General features: G+C 53.4%; 4 protein-coding genes across 9 annotated transcripts; 2 read left to right on the top strand and 2 right to left on the bottom strand.

Moving 5' to 3' along the window:
* Window positions 1-33: 33 nt before the first annotated feature.
* Window positions 34-2,598, bottom strand: CUNH6orf47 (chromosome unknown C6orf47 homolog). The gene has a single exon (XM_073884812.1). It carries the CDS (start codon window positions 1,687-1,689, stop codon window positions 826-828), a length of 864 nt encoding a protein of 287 aa, XP_073740913.1. The 5' UTR covers window positions 1,690-2,598; the 3' UTR covers window positions 34-825.
* A 1,055-nt stretch (window positions 2,599-3,653) lies between these two features.
* GPANK1 (G-patch domain and ankyrin repeats 1) lies at window positions 3,654-6,724 on the bottom strand. Of its 2 annotated transcripts, none has more exons than XM_025862376.2 (4): window positions 6,583-6,724; window positions 5,810-6,035; window positions 4,827-5,466; window positions 3,654-4,270 (listed from the first exon to the last, which is right to left on the bottom strand). In XM_025862376.2, the coding sequence occupies exons 3-4, from the start codon at window positions 5,435-5,437 to the stop codon at window positions 3,826-3,828; spliced, it is 1,056 nt and encodes a 351-aa protein (XP_025718161.2). In that variant the 5' UTR covers window positions 5,438-5,466; window positions 5,810-6,035; window positions 6,583-6,724; the 3' UTR covers window positions 3,654-3,825. The 2 variants fall into 2 exon arrangements, with proteins under 2 accessions (XP_025718161.2, XP_025718162.2); XM_025862377.2 differs by having other exon boundaries at window positions 4,827-5,451.
* On the top strand, window positions 6,424-14,091 carry CSNK2B (casein kinase 2 beta). Of its 5 annotated transcripts, none has more exons than XM_073884813.1 (9): window positions 6,424-6,492; window positions 7,829-7,911; window positions 8,827-8,929; window positions 9,705-9,820; window positions 10,268-10,343; window positions 10,492-10,681; window positions 11,328-12,738; window positions 13,031-13,142; window positions 13,600-14,091. In XM_073884813.1, the coding sequence occupies exons 1-7, from the start codon at window positions 6,444-6,446 to the stop codon at window positions 11,416-11,418; spliced, it is 708 nt and encodes a 235-aa protein (XP_073740914.1). In that variant the 5' UTR covers window positions 6,424-6,443; the 3' UTR covers window positions 11,419-12,738; window positions 13,031-13,142; window positions 13,600-14,091. The 5 variants fall into 5 exon arrangements, with proteins under 5 accessions (XP_073740914.1, XP_073740915.1, XP_025718165.1 ...); XM_073884814.1 differs by lacking the exon at window positions 6,424-6,492 and adding an exon at window positions 6,519-6,657; XM_025862380.2 differs by lacking the exon at window positions 6,424-6,492 and adding an exon at window positions 7,095-7,220.
* LY6G5B (lymphocyte antigen 6 family member G5B) lies at window positions 12,332-14,091 on the top strand. The gene is made up of 3 exons (XM_025862378.2): window positions 12,332-12,464; window positions 12,610-12,738; window positions 13,031-14,091. The coding sequence occupies exons 1-3, from the start codon at window positions 12,341-12,343 to the stop codon at window positions 13,429-13,431; spliced, it is 654 nt and encodes a 217-aa protein (XP_025718163.1). The 5' UTR covers window positions 12,332-12,340; the 3' UTR covers window positions 13,432-14,091.
* Window positions 14,092-15,847: the final 1,756 nt, after the last annotated feature.

The following is a 15,847-nucleotide window of genomic DNA, read 5'->3' as shown; positions in this document are numbered from 1 at the left end:
ACGGCGTCAGGAAGGACACTGAGTGGTGGTAACTCTCTTTGTAGTGGTATATTTAGGATTTGGTGTGACACAGTTGTTTATTGCTGAGTGTGCAAACCCCTAACCCCAGAGTGGGGACTCCAAGCTCCAGTGCTTCCCCATACTTCCTGTCTGAGCTGCCAACCCCTCTGAACTGGCCCTCCTGCCAATACTGCCTGCACCATCCCCACTCCCCCTGGCTCCTGGGAACACCCAGATCCTTCCTGCAGGCTCCCTGTCACCATCGGCTCCTATCCACACCCCTTAATCCACCCACCTCACAGCTCCATTCTTCCCTAGGTAGCTCAGATCCTAGGATCCAAGGGATTCCTTGGGTCTCCAACCACCCTCTTACCCTAGTTAGAGGCCTGTCTGTCCTGCCTCTGGTCTCCTCCAACCCTGGGTAGTTTTGAAAGGTAAAGAGGACTCTTTAGTCTTTATTTTTCACCACCACGCTTATTTTTTTTTTCTTTTAAAAAGTAAAGGTGGAGAGAAAAAACTGGAAGTGGGAGAAATGTAAAAGCAAAAAGTAAGAACAGCTGGTGAATTCAAGGGCGATATCCCCATAGTCCATAAACGGATACCCTAAACAGCTCTACTCTCTCCTGTGTATGAAGGGGGGCCATGCCCTCATACTCTGGGGTTTCTTCCCCATCCCTGAGGTCCCTGTGCTTACAATCTGGGTCATGGCCCCCACTCTCCTCCTACAGGCCACACTATCTTCACTCTTGCTCCCACCCCACTCAGGATGGGGGCACTAGGTCACACTCTATCTTGCAGTCACAGCCCCTTTCCTGGGTCTCCTCTCTATTCCTCACCCTCCCTCTCCAACTTCTCATCCTCCAAGTCAGTGGCTTCCTCCTCCCCACTGGGCTCCCGGAGGCTGACAGCTAGCACCAGGGCCTGCAGGAGACCAAAGAGGCAGGCAAAGTGCAGGGGGTGAGCAGTAAGTAGGCTCAACACAGCATGGAGCCCATGCAGGGCAGCCAGGAAGGACAGTAGCCCATGCAGCCAGAGGCCCAGCGGTCCGCGCAGGCCCAATGCATCCAAAGCTGCCCTCAGAGGCCGTGAGCACAGCCCCAGCAGGGCTGAGGCCAGCAGCTCCAGCAGGTGCAGAGTCAGGTTGGTTGAGATCTGCAGACACTCCTCTGGGCCCCCCAGGTACTGCAAGGGAGCCCCTGCTCCCGCACCTGGATCCCCCCGCAGCCAGCCCAGCAGCTTCTGACGCCGCCCTGGCTTCTCCACTGGGGCTTCTGGCCCAGGGGGGCTCAGTTCCCCTTCAGGCGACACTCCAGGTCTGGTGCCACTTGAGCCCACAGGATCCCGGCCCCGTTTGGGAACGGTCCCTCCAGTCTCCAGTCTCCCAGGCTCTTGAGTGTTAGAGACAGTCTTGTCCCACTTGAAGGAATCCATTCTGTTGCTTCCCATTTGCTCATCTCGGGACTCCCTACTTGATTCTGGAGCAGCCTCAGAGCTCCTCCGTGCCCCTGGGTCCTTGGTCTTGGGAGGCCCCACATCTCCCATGGTTTCTGGGGCACTATCCCAGTCACTCCCTGAATTCTCAGAGGAGCTGTCCACTCGTCTGAGTTCTGGGGTAGGCAGGTCAGGCTTCATTGGTTTCCGGCGGCCCCAAGGGCGAGGTAGCCAGCCACCAAGCCGTCGCAGGAACATGGTTGGGATGTGTCGTGAGCCCCCCCAATTCTGGGGCTGCTTCCTGGAACTGCTTCGATTCTCGGGTTTGGGGGCTGAGTGTCTTCTCAGAAGCCAGAGTCCATTCAAGCTCAGAAGAACTGTTACCTGTTTCGTGAGTCCTACTCTGAATTCAGAAGTGGCTCCCCCACTTCCCTGGATGTCCTGCAGCCTCAAGTGTGGCAAGTGGCTTGTTTCCTTTTCAGTTTTGAGGCAAAGAAGGGAGGCACATCCAAATTCATTCACCACCACCACCACCACCACCACCACCACTATCACCACCACCACCCCAAACACAAGATTCAGGACAAGAATCCCCAAGACCTGACAAGGCCTGGGTCACGGTGTCCTCCCTAGGTTTCTGGAATTTCCTTTTCTGCAGGCAGCACCCCAAGTTTCACTCACCAAGGCCACGCCCCAAGGTGCCCCAGAAACTGGAGAGGCGGTGCTCCAAGAAGGAAGGAAGGAAGGTGGCCCTGGGTCTCAGGTGCTCCCAATCTGGAGAGTCCTGAACTGCTGACCTAAGGGAGCTCAAGAACAGGCAGTCTCTTATTGGGGGCTAGGAGAGAGGTGTTCAGCAAACTCCAGCCAGCAGCGTTCTCCTCTCGATTTAGAGAGCTATGAATCCTACAGAGCGGCCCGACCGGTGCGTGCCCCGAGTACGCAGCTGAGACGCGGTCTCCGCAAGGTCAGGCCAGAGATGTCCTGGGAGATCCTCGTCGCAAGGCCAAGCGCGGGCCTGCCTGCGGACCCAGGCATCCGGGCGCTGTGCGCTGCGACCCCTCCCGGGCCCGGCGTCGGGGCCGCGGCCTCAACAGGCCGCCTGGAGCCGCAAAGCCCGGAAGCTGCTGCACCGGGCCCGGAGGGACAGACGGGGGCGGAGCCCGCAGTTCGCGGGGCGGACCCTGCGGATCCACCGCCCCCCGCGCCCCCGCGCCATTAGTACGCGCCACTCCGCAGGGCGCCAGCTGAGATCTGGCAGGGCCGGGACAGGAGTATAAACCTAGCCATCCATCTTCGTCGCCCACGGGTCCCCGGGCACTAGTGCTCCCCTAAACTCCTCCGCTCCCTTTAGCCTCCTGTCCTTTGGTTCTTCCCTGCACCCCACCCCCACCCCCTCCTTTTCATGTCCATGACTTCGTGAAAGGCTTTTCCGGAAAAGCAAGCTGCTTCTCTGGGACTTGTGCTGATCTTTCCTGCCCCTCCATGCAGATTTTACTTCCTGGGTCTGACAACAGTGAGCTCTTCTTAGGCTCAGAGCACCTGGTATGAGCGGCAGAAGGGAAGGGGAGACAAGTGTCGACAAATAGAATGTGCTTCCTGCCCTCAGTCGTTTTCAGGTAGTAAAATGAAGAACCTTGACTTAAAGGTTACATTTGGGAGGCCAAAATGTACACTGGGAGGTTCTGGCTCTAGTTCAGCCAACATCATGGTAGAGGCTGGATATTCTTAGGCCCTCCCAGCCCATTGGCCTCTTCCTGCAAGACCCTACCCTACTCTCATTACCCCCATGAGCTTTCCCAGGCTTCCCCGATCACCATGCGTTGTGTATTTGATCACGTTCGTAGCTGCCTTCTCTAGCTGTGAGCAATTAGGTTAGTAATATGTTTTACTCCCCTTCTTAGCATATAGTGTATGATCTTGTTTAAAATCAGTAATTGAAAAAAATAAAGTGATTGAATTGGCTGCAGTGGTCAGGGAACGCTTCCCGGGGTAGGTGAGATTGGCATAGCGCTTGGGCAATTCCTGGTTCAGGGGACTGAAAGAATAGGTGGAGCGTTCCAGGCAGGGGCTAGGACCTGGAAATGAACAAGACTGGCAGGGAGGTGACCCTATCATGCCACCAGGAAGGGCTACCCCTTCTGGCTCAGGTGGGACTTGCATGTGGCCGCCAGACTTGTTTGGCTTTCCTACAGTAGTTTCCAAAAAAGTGAATAAACACAAAAGAGGAAGAAGTTTGATTTATTTTTCAGCTCTCAGCTCCCCTCTCCCAAAGACAGAGCCCACTGACTAAAATCTGAGGATCTGGGACCTGGACAGACCCCAGGAAGTAAAAGCCAGAGTGCCTAGGTCCAAGTTCAGACTTCAGCAACAGACCAGGATCAGACCTTACCAAGGTCAGAACTCAAGGTTCATGTATGTCCTCAGATCCCGCTCCCAGGCCCTGTCCTTCTCCTCCTGCCTTCTCTCCTCCCTCCGGCTCAGTGTGGTCACCCGAGGGGCTCTCTCCCTCCCAGCCACTGCGCGAGTATCTCGAGCCAGGAAGTGTGTGACTCGGGGTTGGGGCACTGATCTGTAGCCTAATCCTTCCTGGTCCCTCTTGAGGACAGTGGGGATGGGGTTGGTGCGGCCTTCACCCCGAGGTCCCAGCCCCATTCCAGGCTCCCAGCCTCCCCTCAGCAGCAACTTGAAGCCTGGGCTGGAGGTGGGAACCCCAAGAGGCAGGTTGGGGGACCTGAGATCACGGGGCAGTGACAGCAGGTGAGCAGTGGACGTGTAATGGTTAGAGTCTTGAAAGTGGGCATTGCAGGTCTCACAGTACCGGAGGGAGGGGGATTGAGACCTGCAGAGGAAAAAAGAGAAGAGTTCAGGGCAGGGAAGAGTTGAGGCCTCACAGGGGGGTGGCAAGGTAGGAAGTCCTTCCAGTCTTTTCTGCTAAAAAACAAATTGCCTTCCAAACCACTTAGCAATGAGGGACACAGAGGGGAACAGTTGGGGGAAGAAATGGCCACCAGGCCTCACAAGCTCTTGGGCAAAGCTTAACAGTGACTACGATTAATATGCACACAGTGCTTATTATATGGTAAGCATCATTCTAGCACTTTACGTATATTGACCCATTAAATCCTAACAACCCTTTAACAAAGGTGCTCTTATACCCCCATTTCTCAGATAAGGAAAATGAGGCACATAAAAATTAGGTTCTTGCCCAAGTAGGTAGAATTAGGATTTAAACCCAGGGAGCTCATGTTTATTATCACTCTATTACACTGCCTTATCAACCTATATTGGGGGATCAGGGAGAGAAGCTTTAGCTTTGTTCTGGAGCCTCTGGTGTGGAGTGGCTAGGAAGGGTAGAACACATTGAAAGATGGGCATGGGCTAAGGCTTCCCCTCACCGGTTCTCAGGACTCCTCATCTCTCCATGGCTCTCTCTGACCATGCGCGCCACCTCAGGGAAACCTGCTTCTTCGGCCAGCTGAGCAGCATCCTTGCCACCCAGCTCACAGACGCCCACCCAGGCAGCTCCACGGCCCAGGAGATAACGCACAGCAGCTCCCTGGCCTGCTCGAGCAGCACACATCAGGGGGGTCCACCAGAAGGCATCCCGAGCGTTGATATTGCCTCCGGCTCCCCCTGCCTCACGGGGATCCAACAGCCTTCTTAGTTCTGCCAGGTCACCCTCCTGAGCTGCCCTCAGTATCCACTGGGTCATCTTGTCCTCTGCCTCAAGGGATCTCCTTTGTCCATGTCCTCCCGAGGTTCCTGAAGCAGCTTCCCTCATCATTCTTCTCTTCTTCCTCTTTCTCTTACTGGCAGGTTCAGGCTGAGATCTCTGGGATTCCGGGACACTGCTCTCATCTGAAATCAGGGCCTCATAGAAAGCCCGGGCTGCAGCCCCATCCAAGGTGGGCTCCAGCTCTTCAGGCTGTGACTGCTGCTGCCCGTCTTTCCAGAGGTCGCTGGGGTTGGTGGCTGGGGTGAAGGTGATGAGGAACGGCCTGGACATGGCTTTTGGGAGAACTGAAAAAGATGAGACTAGATAAAGGGAGTATAAGACAAGCAAGTCAATCCCTTGGTGGCTCTGCCACTGACCAGAGCCTCCCCCAGAGACCTGCTGGGAGGAAAAGTGGCCATAAAGTCAAACGCTCCCGTTCCCTAAGTGACCCCACAACCTAGGACTCAGCAGGGCCTTCAGACCATAGGTCATGTGGAAAAACAGGGAACCCTACAATAACAGCCCATACCATTTAGTAAAGGTTAATTTAACAAACAAGATTCAATGAGAGTTGCCCAGAGGTCCTGCGTTCTGCCCCCCATCCCATCCTCACCAATAATAAAATAGCTTCTCTCTGAAACTTGATCACCAGAAAAAACGTACCATGAAGAAAACAATCAGCCTGGCCCTTTAAATCTTCCTTGATCCTATGTCGGGGGTCTCGTCTTCCCAAAGAAAAACAGACTTTAACGCTTCTACAGAAGTAAGCAGATTTGGGGGAGAGGCTCCAGTCTCCGTGACTTTGTGGTCTCCGAACGGCGAAACGGGGCTACTCTAAGCAAAGGAGCTGACGATCAAATAGCCACACGACCAGAACACGCACGCGTGACTGTAAAAAACAACAACACAAAACATAACTTGAGGGCTCAGGCATGTGCGAAGCGCCAGGTTTAGCTTCCCCGCCCCGGGACCTTGCCAATAGCATCCGCTCAAAATGCCACGTGCCTAGGTAGCGCGAGGACAGAGGATCTGTCGGTTAGGGTCCTACTTTTGCATAACGCCCCCACAATGCCCTTCGCCTCCCCGAACGTGGTCCCGCTCCGAGCTCATTTTTTGGAGCTGCGAAACCACTCTGTGAGTTAAGAAAGGCTCTGAGGAGGCGGAAGGAAACCTGTGGAATGCCCCGAAGCTGTGAAATGAAATAACGTCACGCTTCCCCTCACCATTATTCTGACCAGGGTTCGAAGGTCATACTTAGTGCCTGCAGGAGAAAGCCCCATTCAAGCCCTAAGAGAAAATGGAGAAGTGCAAGGGGACGAGCAGCAGAATGGCTGGCGCCACCTCAGGTTAGCGCACGGGGCCGTCCCGGCTCTCACACCGCTCACCACAGCCCATCCCACCCTTCCCACGTCCCTCAGCAAGGAGCCCGGCCTCACCTCCCGCCTGAGGAGACCACACCCCGGGGTGAAACACGGGCCCCGACGGGGCCTCCAGTGGCGGGCCTGACTCGGGTAAGAGGCTCAACAGGCAATGAGGACCCGGTGGGTTAGACGGGGATGAGGTCAATATCCTGGGCATCAGGCGAGCGCCTGAAGCCGAGCCTTGCTGCCTGAGGGGAGCTATAAGAAACCAGCGGCCAGCCTCGTTCCTTTACCCGCCCCTGTCGGCCCCTCAGTCGCGGAATCCTACGACTCTATTTCCCATACTCCCTGGCCCAGAACGGGGTACTGCGCTTCCGCTTCCGGTGGCACCCCGCTGCGCCCCGCCCCCCGAGTGTCTTGCTCATGGGCCTCGCGACGCCAGGGTTGTTCGTGAGTCGTCCTGGGATTCGTAGTTCGCCTTTCCCTCGTTTCGCCAGTTTCTCTTTACCGGGGACTCCATTTCCCGGCGTTCACTGCGGCGCTCGACCCTTGGCGTTTGCGCGTTGCCCTCCCCCCACCCTCCCCAATTTCCACTCCCCCCCCACCCGACTTCGCCTGCCGCGGTCGGGTCCGCGGCCTGCGCTGTAGCCGTCGCGGTTCCTTGGAAGCAGCGACTCCCCTCCCCCACCCTGTTCCCGGTCCCCGTCCAGCCGGTGAGTCTGAGTTCGTCGCCGCGCCGAGTCCCCTGTCCTTAGGCGCGGCACATGGGGTCTCCGCGCGTTGATGTGGGGGTGGGGAAGGAAGTGACCCGGTCCGGCACTGGGGGAGGGAGGGATGGCCTGAGGGCCGGAGGCGGGATGTGGGGACTCCTGTGAAAGGGCCCTCACGGCCACCCGCAGGCCGTGAGAGAAAAAGGCCCAGCTTTTGCTTGGAAAGGATAAACTTCGAAACCTTTGGGAAAGGCGCCGGGGACATGCAGAGACCTGCGGGGTAGGGATCTCGAGCCGAGGGCCCTGCCGGAGTTGACATGAAGAGGAAGGGGGCAGGTCTTCGGGAGCGTTAGGGGTGTGGGTAAGACTGGTGGGTCAAGACCTGTGGGTTTCTCGAAAGTGGTGGGACTCCATAGAGAATCTCTAATCTCAGAAAAGGGGCCAAGGTGTGAATAACAGGAACTGGAGAGGGGTGCTCCAGAGTCTAGGGTCTTTTAAGGAAAGGTGACCCCAAACTCTTCCATGGTTGGAGAGCAAAGTGTGGGAGGAGGGAGGATACCAGAGCCCGGGTGGGAGAGCTTGGGCTTTACTTACACTCTATTTTTCTCCAGCTGACGTGAAGATGAGCAGCTCAGAGGAGGTGTCCTGGATTTCCTGGTTCTGTGGGCTCCGTGGCAATGAATTCTTCTGTGAAGTGAGTTCTCAATCTCCCAGTCATCTCCTCACAAAGTTTGGCTATATATTTTCCCACATATTTAGCTTCCACACACTTCTCTTACAGGCTGCCATAGAAACTTTTTCCTGTCAAGGAAGAGTCCCTTGAGTAACCCCCCTCACTAACTTGTGAAGTGGCAAGACTGCCCAAGTCCCAAGCCTGTTATTCTCCAGCAATGTAACATTGGACAAGTCAACTTTATTATTATTGTTATTATTGTTATTATTAGACTGATACTGGTAGTCCATTTTTTGGGAGCCTGTTAGAATTAGAATGCTGTTTGTGAAAATGTCTTGTAATGTGCAAAGTTGTGTGCTGGTAATACAAAGGATTGTAACTGCCAACAGGACCCAAGCTGTTCAGTCTCCACTTTTTTTTTTTAAGATTTTATTTATTTGTTTGACAGAGAGAGGGAACACAAGTAGGGGGAGTGGGAGAAGGAGAAGCAGGTTTCCAGCTGAGCAGGGAGCCCGATGCAGGTCTCGATCCCAGGACCCTGGGTTCATGATCTGAGCTGAAGGCAGCCAGTTAATGACTGAGCCACCCAGGCGCCCCCAGTCTCCACTTTCCTTAGAGATCCAGCTGCCCCCAAGGAGAGGACAAAACTGACTTGTAGAGATGGGGGGCAGGAGTAGGAACAGGGATTTTTGAAAGGAATGTTTCTTTAAGGAGGCGATCGTTGTAGCTGTTTAAAAGAAAAGCCAAAGCTTTTATGGGAAGGCAGTGTATGTGAACTGGGGAGAGAGCCTCAAGTAGTTCTGCTGAGTTGGAATTGGGGAATGAGGGGAAACAGAAGCAGTTGTGTTGAGAATAAGGCATCAATTAGAGCAATGTGCCTAGGTCAAAGCTGAGGATTCTGCTCTGGGTTTCTTCTTTACTTCCACATCTTGACAGGTGGATGAAGACTACATCCAGGACAAATTCAATCTCACTGGACTCAATGAGCAGGTTCCTCACTATCGACAAGCTCTAGACATGATCTTGGACCTCGAGCCTGGTGAGGCACCCTCAGGGTTGTTCTGTGTGTGAATGTTTTTTTTTTTTTTCTTTTCATATTCTTGTTTATCTGCTGCCTTTTTTTTTTTTTTTTTAAGATTTTATCCATTTGACAGAGACCCAGCGAGGGAGGGAACACAAGCAGGGGGAATGGGAGAGGGAGAAGCAGGCTTCCCGCCGAGTGGGGAGCCCAGTGCGGGGCCCGATCCCAGAACCCCGGGATCATGACCTGAGCCGAAGGCAGACGCTTACCGACTGAGCCACCCAGGCGCCCCTTGTTTATCTGCTTCTTGAATTTCTAAATTTTCTTTTGGTTCTCTGACTCCTTTTATCCAAAGTCCTGTCCTTCATTTTGGTCCCCCATCTGACTTTTGCCTGGGTTTGTGACTTACACCACCTGTTCCCGCACTCTGATCCTGTAATTTGGTTCTATCCCCTAATGCTAGTTTCCCCCTGGGTCTCATTTCCTGTTTCTTTGTTTTGCCTTGCACCTTTTAGTCTAGAGTTTCATTTTCTGCATTCATTTATTCATTGAGGAGAGAGTTGAGAGGGAGAGAAAAAAGTAAAGGCTAAAGAGGTGTAGAGAGAAGGCAGAGATGCCTTGGGTTGGTGGAAGGGCCAGAGGCCCAGGTTTCTGGGTCAGATGCCCAGGTGATGGGTGGCTCAAAGATGGGTGCCAGGCAAACTGTAGCCAGCAGCTCCTGGAGGTGGGTGGGACAGCTAAGAAAGCTGTAAGAGAAATGATGTAAGAGCATTTGGCTGGGGCCATGTTTCAGATGAAGAGCTGGAAGACAACCCCAACCAGAGCGACCTGATTGAGCAGGCAGCCGAGATGCTTTATGGATTGATCCACGCCCGCTATATCCTCACCAACCGTGGCATCGCCCAGATGGTGAGGCCTCTCTGCTCCCCCTTGACTCCTCTGAGGCAGTAAGGGAAACAGAGGTTCCTGCAGTGAGGAGTCACATGTTTTCAACCTTGTCACGGAATATGGCTGAGAAGAGGGGAAGAACCCCAGATACGGGGCCTGGGAATTAAATCCTAATTGGGGTTGTGCTGACTGAGGTGTTTACAGGGAGGGAGACGTGACCTTGGACAGGAAGTTGTTGCAGTCTGCCTCTTCCTCAGGGAACAAACAGCAAATGGCTCTGATGGTCTGTAATCTGCCTAACTGGGGGAAAGGAAGCAGGGGAGTATGAGGGCCCATCTGGGCCAGCTTGAAGGGTTCTCTGGACAGAAAGGCAGGAGTGGAGGACAGAGCAATGTGGGTTGGGCTGACGAAGGGATTGCCCCTTCTCTTATACCTACACACCAACTCCTTTCATTTTATTCACCTCAGTTGGAAAAGTACCAGCAGGGAGACTTTGGCTACTGTCCCCGTGTGTACTGTGAGAACCAGCCAATGCTTCCCATCGGTGAGTGTTGGAGAAGGGAAAGGAGGCCACGTCAGATGGCCGGCCCTCCTGGGAAGGAGTTGGGGCTCAGCAAGTCTGGGCCTGAGTCTGGGAGGGAGGTGGGGCAGGCTTGGGGGTGCCCGGCCTGCTGAGTCTGGCTGTCTCCCAGGCCTTTCGGACATCCCAGGTGAGGCCATGGTGAAGCTCTACTGCCCCAAGTGCATGGACGTGTACACACCCAAGTCATCGAGGCACCATCACACGGACGGCGCCTACTTCGGCACCGGTTTCCCTCACATGCTCTTCATGGTGCACCCCGAGTACCGGCCCAAGCGGCCCGCCAACCAGTTTGTGCCCAGGTGGGGAGCAGGGATAGAGTCACCCAGGGTCAAAGGAAAGGTTTGGGATTCCCCAGAGAGAAGGGAGGACAGGGCATGGTCCTTTCTTGAGGTTTGCTTCTCCCAGAGCAAGTAACCTTGGGGAAGGTATTTGCCTCCCTGTGCCTCAGTTCGCTTATCCATGAAATGGGGATGATAGTACCTGACCAATAAGTTATACTCAAATAGTGAGTTCCTTTGAAAAACATTTGGCACCTGAAGTACCCTTTAAATGGTAGCTGTCATCATCTCGGTTGTTCAGCCGTTTGCCAGGAAAAAGTGTGGTTTCTCTTCCTGGAACATCATGTTTACCGGGAAGAATAGTTTGATACTATATTGAAACAAGTGTTCGTTCGCATACATACACACAAATGTACAATCACATACCTACGTGTGTGTGTGTGTGTATGTCTGTGTGTGTGTTGACATGTAGTCTACAATTTTGAGTTTTAATGGCTATTTAAGGTACATTTCCCAATATTCTGGAGGGATTCCGTTTGGGAGCCACTGTCCTTAAGCACTGAGCAGACTCATGGAGAAGCTGGGGTGGGGAGGTGGAAACTCAGGCCACTGGCAGGGCCAGGGTGGGGCTCACCGTGCTGCCTCTCTGACCTCTGCCCCCGCCCAGGCTCTACGGTTTCAAGATCCATCCGATGGCCTACCAGCTGCAGCTCCAAGCCGCCAGCAACTTCAAGAGCCCAGTCAAGACGATTCGCTGATTCCCCATCCCACTTGTCCCTCAGTCTTTGGCACCTCCGATCCTCTGCTGCCACCCTTTCAGGAACCCTCTATGGTTTTTAGTTTAAATTAAAGGAGTCATTATTGTGGTGGGAATATGAAATAAAGTGGAAGAAAAGGCCATGAGCTGGTCTGCTGGTGCTTGGGGTTGGGGGACGGGAGGGTGCTGGTCTGCTTGATTCCAGGGGCCCTCATGGCCCAGCCCACCCTCCTCAAGTTGAAAACCAGCACAGTGGTGCCCAATGGATTCGGGTGAGGTTTTTAGCAGTAGAGCAGAATTTCTAGTATGTGCAAGGCCACAAGGAAAAGACCCAGGGAAAATCAGATTTCAAAGTCTAGAGACATTTGTTCTTTTTTGGCCACCTAAGGCTGTGTATTTATACCGTAAGGAGTATAATCAACAACAACATCTTCCAGTTTTGATTTTACAGGGCAAGTGGTCCTGAAATAAACGGAACTGTTAAGGGGTGGAGAGAGGGACAAGGTTCAGAATTGCTGCCGGGTGGTGTCTGTGCGCCCCCTGCTGGGGGAGCTAAGACATGCTCATCTCAGAAGGCTGGGGCCCCAGGGTCCCTGGCCAAATTTTTTACCCAGCACAATAGGGACAGTTCTATTGTGTGGAGAGGACAGCATTTGGTACCAGAGACAGAAGCTGATCCATGGACCCTTGAGGTGGGGGAATAGATCTTTTCAGGGCACGAGGGACAAAGATAGGCAGCTGGATAAAGGCCCAGGTGTTGTCTGGGCCATTGCTCCCACGTACAGGAACCCGACCTTGTGGGTGAGGACACGCCGTCCTCCAGCCAAGTTAATAACTTCCTCCCCCAGCCAAGAAATATAGCTCTGCGTCTACAGCTCCTGCTCAAACTGTCAAAACCACCCTGCAGCTCAGGATCAAGGAGCATGGTCACAGGAAAGTGGGGTTTCGGGATACCCCCCAGGGACTGCCCTTCTCCCCAGAATTCCATCATGAAGGCCAATATGCTTGTAGGTGTGCTGGTCATGGTGGGCTTCGCAGTGGGAAAAGGTAAGTGGGGCCCAGGGGCAAGGAGCGAGAAGTGACTGAGTCCTGGAAGGGTGTGGGGCTGTAGCCCTGGTTCACGGGCTCCCTGCAAGGCAGAGAACTTGGAATGAGCCAACACTCCCATCCCTCCTGTCTTCTGCTTCCCCAGCTCCCGTTCCTGAAGTCCGGACCTGCCACCTCTGCCTCTTAGAAGACCCTTCTATGGGGTGCATTTCAGGCTCAGAGAAGTGCACCATCAGCACCCCATCGCCATGTATGGTGATCACCATCTATTATGGTGAGTCAAGCCCCAGGAAGGGGCTGCTGGTGGGATAGCCCATGGCTTGGTCTCCTTTCCTCTCAGACGAGGGCTGCTTAGGGCCTGGGGTGCAAGAGGAAGACAGCAGGATCCTGGAAGGAGGAGTCGAGGGTTCTGGGGGATCCACTGAGCCAGTTTTTCTGGCCCTTTCTGAAGGAGTCTAGGTTGGAAGTCAGGTCTGGGTGAGGGATGGGGAGAGTGTAGGGTAAGGATAAGAGGGTTGGGGACTATGGGAGGCAGCGGGGGTTATTAGCTGTTCCCTCTTCTCCAGATACCAAGATTCGTTTCTTCATCCGAGGCTGTGGACAGTATAATTCTTATCGCTGCCAAGAAAAACGCAATACCTACTTCTCGGAGTACTGGTACCAGGCCCAGTGCTGCCAGTACGATTACTGCAACTCCTGGTCCAGTCCCCAGCTCCACAGCTCCCCACCTGATCCCCCAGCTGGGGCCTGGGCCTTGCCCCTGTCCGAGTCCCAGATCCAGTGGTTCTACCAGGCTCTGAACCTCTCACTGCCCATCCGCAGCTTCCATGCTGGGAAAGAGCCCAAAGGGTTGGACGCCCCGGCCATCCTGCCCCTGAACCTGAACTTGTCCATTGCTGACCTGCGTCGCATATATTTGTTCCTCAATAGCTCGGGACTTCTGGTTCTTCCCTGGGTTGGGCCCTGATGCCTTAGCCTTCCTGGATTTCACTGCATTCCATCATCTCTCCCCTAACACCACAGGCCCCTGCGCTGCCCTCCTAAAACACCCACATTCTCTGCTCTGTGATTTCTCTGGCCTCCCTTCCACTGTACTTCTAGCATGACTATGGCTTTGGTGTCTTTTCTTTCCCAGAAACTGGTGGTGCTGGACCTCGTAGAAAATGAGTTTAGAGTCTGCCTATGCCGGCCTGGGGAAGGCACAGTGGCTTCCTCGTGCCCTTTCCTGTCATCGGAGTCTGTCATTCCCCTCATCTTTCCAGTCCCCTGTCAATCTGGTCACTGCTGCCTCCGTTCAGATCTAGTTGTAGATCACATCCTGTGCCCATCTTAAGACCCAGACTGAACTTACAGCAAGAAGAATGAAGGGGAGACTTGCGTGCACATTTTCTGACTAGCACTGTGCTATCCCTGCTTCACTCCCTCCACCCCCACCCCTGCCCTGGTCGCCTGCTTCTCTCCTCTCCCATTGCAGTCCCTGGCCTCCCCAGCCTCACTTCCTATCACTGAGTCCTGACACCCACTTCAGTAGATGCCAGGGGAGGGGAGAGGAGAGGCGAGGGTCTGGCCTGCTCTGCACATCTCCTGCTTGCTCTCCACAACCTCCACAATAAATGGACTGGGCTAAGTCTGTGTCACACTGTTTATGGGGTCAGGCTCAAGTGTGGGCAAGTATAGACCAGGGAAAGAAGGTTGATTGGGCATGGGGATCAAACCTTCTACAGCCTGGCCCATTCCACTTGGCCTTTGTGGCTTCCTCATGGCTTGTCCCTTAAGAGCCTTTATCCATCCCATCTTCTGCTTGGCTAGAGATCTGTTCAGCTGTGAGGATTATGACTTCTCTTAGCTTTTGACTTACCCCACAGGGGTGCCTGGCTGGTTCAGTCAGTAGAGCATGTGACTCTTGAGCTTGCGGTTGTAAGTTCGAGCCCCACGTTGGGTGTAGAGATTACTTAAAAATAAAATCTTGAACTAAAAAAAAAAAAAAAAAAACGCCCTAGAAAGTTAAAACCCAGGTTACATCAGGGTTTTCCATCTAACAAAGGTGGAAAACTCTCCTTTGAACCAGGAAAACTCGGGAGCAAACCAAAGGGCCCTGGTCTGTATCTCAGAGTTACCTGGTGCTGAGGGATCTGGGTTCTTGCCTGTTGTTAGTTCTTTTTAGGATCCTGGCACCCAGGACCCCTCAGTAGGGAGCTAGGTTGGGGCATGGGGGATGTTCAGAGATACATGGTTGGAGCTGCAGTGGTTCGATCTTTATTTTGATACTTCATTTGAAAAACTACAAGCATACAGAAAGCAATAATGAATATGCATAACTTTCCATACATGCAATAAACACACTGCTCTGGGCTTGGTGTTAGTGAGTACAGCTAGGTGCCTGCCTTTCTGAGTCTTGTAAACCAGTGCTGGGATTGTGAAACCTTTTTCTGAAAAGTAGTGCAACTTTGTGGTTGGGGGACCCAATCCGAGCTCCTCTGCCACTTGGATAAGTTGGTCTCTACCTTACTTTGGTCACCTGTCAAGGAGGAATAGTACTTCATGGGATCGAAAGAGTGCATGTGTGTGTGTGCACAGGTGAAAATTAGAGCCTTCAAAATAGACACACGCCTTAGGGACAGAGATACAGATTGTGGTGTTTGTGTATGCATGTACTTATTATTACTACTATTTTTTAAAAATTTTAAAAGATTTTATTTGAGGGAGGAGGGGGGAGAGGGAGAAGCAGACCCCCAGCTGAGCAGGGAGCCTGGTGTGGGGCTTGATCCCAGGACCCCGGGATCATGACCTGAGCCGAAGGCAGACGCTTAACCAACTGAGCCACCAAGTGCCTCTATTACTACTTTTAAAGTAATCTCTATCCCCAACATGGGGCTCGAACTCATGCCCCCAAGATCAAGAGCAATACGTTGTACCAACTGAGCCAACCAGGTGCCCTTTTGGCCTATTTTTAAACCTGTTTAGCAAAACGTACAGAAGCTTGCATACACCATGACTTGAGTTTTTGTAAACCACACACCTGTGTCACCAGTCCTCAAGTCCGTATAAAGGCCTTTATCAGCACCCAAAGCTGCCTTTGTGCACCCTCCCAGGCACGTCTCCCAACTCAGCAGTAGCCACTGTCCTGAGTTGTAGCTGCTTAGAGGAATTTTGTCTGTGCTTGATAACAAATGGCATCATGCAGCTACATGTGAACTACAATGTGTAGTTTCACTTACACATTTTGCACATATGTTAACTGAGCTCCATGGCCCCTTTAATGGCCTGTGCTCTGGCAGGAAGCACCGATATTAATTTGTAGGTCAGGGAGCAGTTGGAGGTACAAAAATAGGTCCAAACCTTCAGTGTGCACCCCCTCTGTCTGGGCCCACTTTTCTCCATCA

The sequence above is a fragment of the Callorhinus ursinus genome, unplaced genomic scaffold (genome assembly GCF_003265705.2).
Source record: "Callorhinus ursinus isolate GAN/ISIS: 27379988/994484 unplaced genomic scaffold, GSC_fseal_2.0 scaffold59, whole genome shotgun sequence".
NCBI lineage: Eukaryota > Metazoa > Chordata > Mammalia > Carnivora > Otariidae > Callorhinus > Callorhinus ursinus.
Note: the sequence above shows the minus strand (reverse complement) of the source record. Positions and strands in the feature narration are given on the sequence as shown.

Coding starts and splice junctions, on each gene's coding strand:
- CUNH6orf47 (XM_073884812.1), bottom strand. CDS start 1,689: ATGTTCCTGCGACGGCTTGGTGGCTGGCTACCTCGCCCTTGGGGCCGC.
- GPANK1 (XM_025862376.2), bottom strand. CDS start 5,437: ATGTCCAGGCCGTTCCTCATCACCTTCACCCCAGCCACCAACCCCAGC. Junction 4,271..4,826: donor ATGAGGAGTCCTGAGAACCG/GTGAGGGGAAGC, acceptor TTTCCTCTGCAG/GTCTCAATCCCCCTCCCTCC.
- CSNK2B (XM_073884813.1), top strand. CDS start 6,444: ATGGAGAAGTGCAAGGGGACGAGCAGCAGAATGGCTGGCGCCACCTCA. Junction 6,493..7,828: donor AATGGCTGGCGCCACCTCAG/GTTAGCGCACGG, acceptor ATTTTTCTCCAG/CTGACGTGAAGATGAGCAGC. Junction 8,930..9,704: donor GATCTTGGACCTCGAGCCTG/GTGAGGCACCCT, acceptor GCCATGTTTCAG/ATGAAGAGCTGGAAGACAAC.
- LY6G5B (XM_025862378.2), top strand. CDS start 12,341: ATGGTCACAGGAAAGTGGGGTTTCGGGATACCCCCCAGGGACTGCCCT. Junction 12,465..12,609: donor GGGCTTCGCAGTGGGAAAAG/GTAAGTGGGGCC, acceptor CTGCTTCCCCAG/CTCCCGTTCCTGAAGTCCGG. Junction 12,739..13,030: donor GGTGATCACCATCTATTATG/GTGAGTCAAGCC, acceptor CCTCTTCTCCAG/ATACCAAGATTCGTTTCTTC.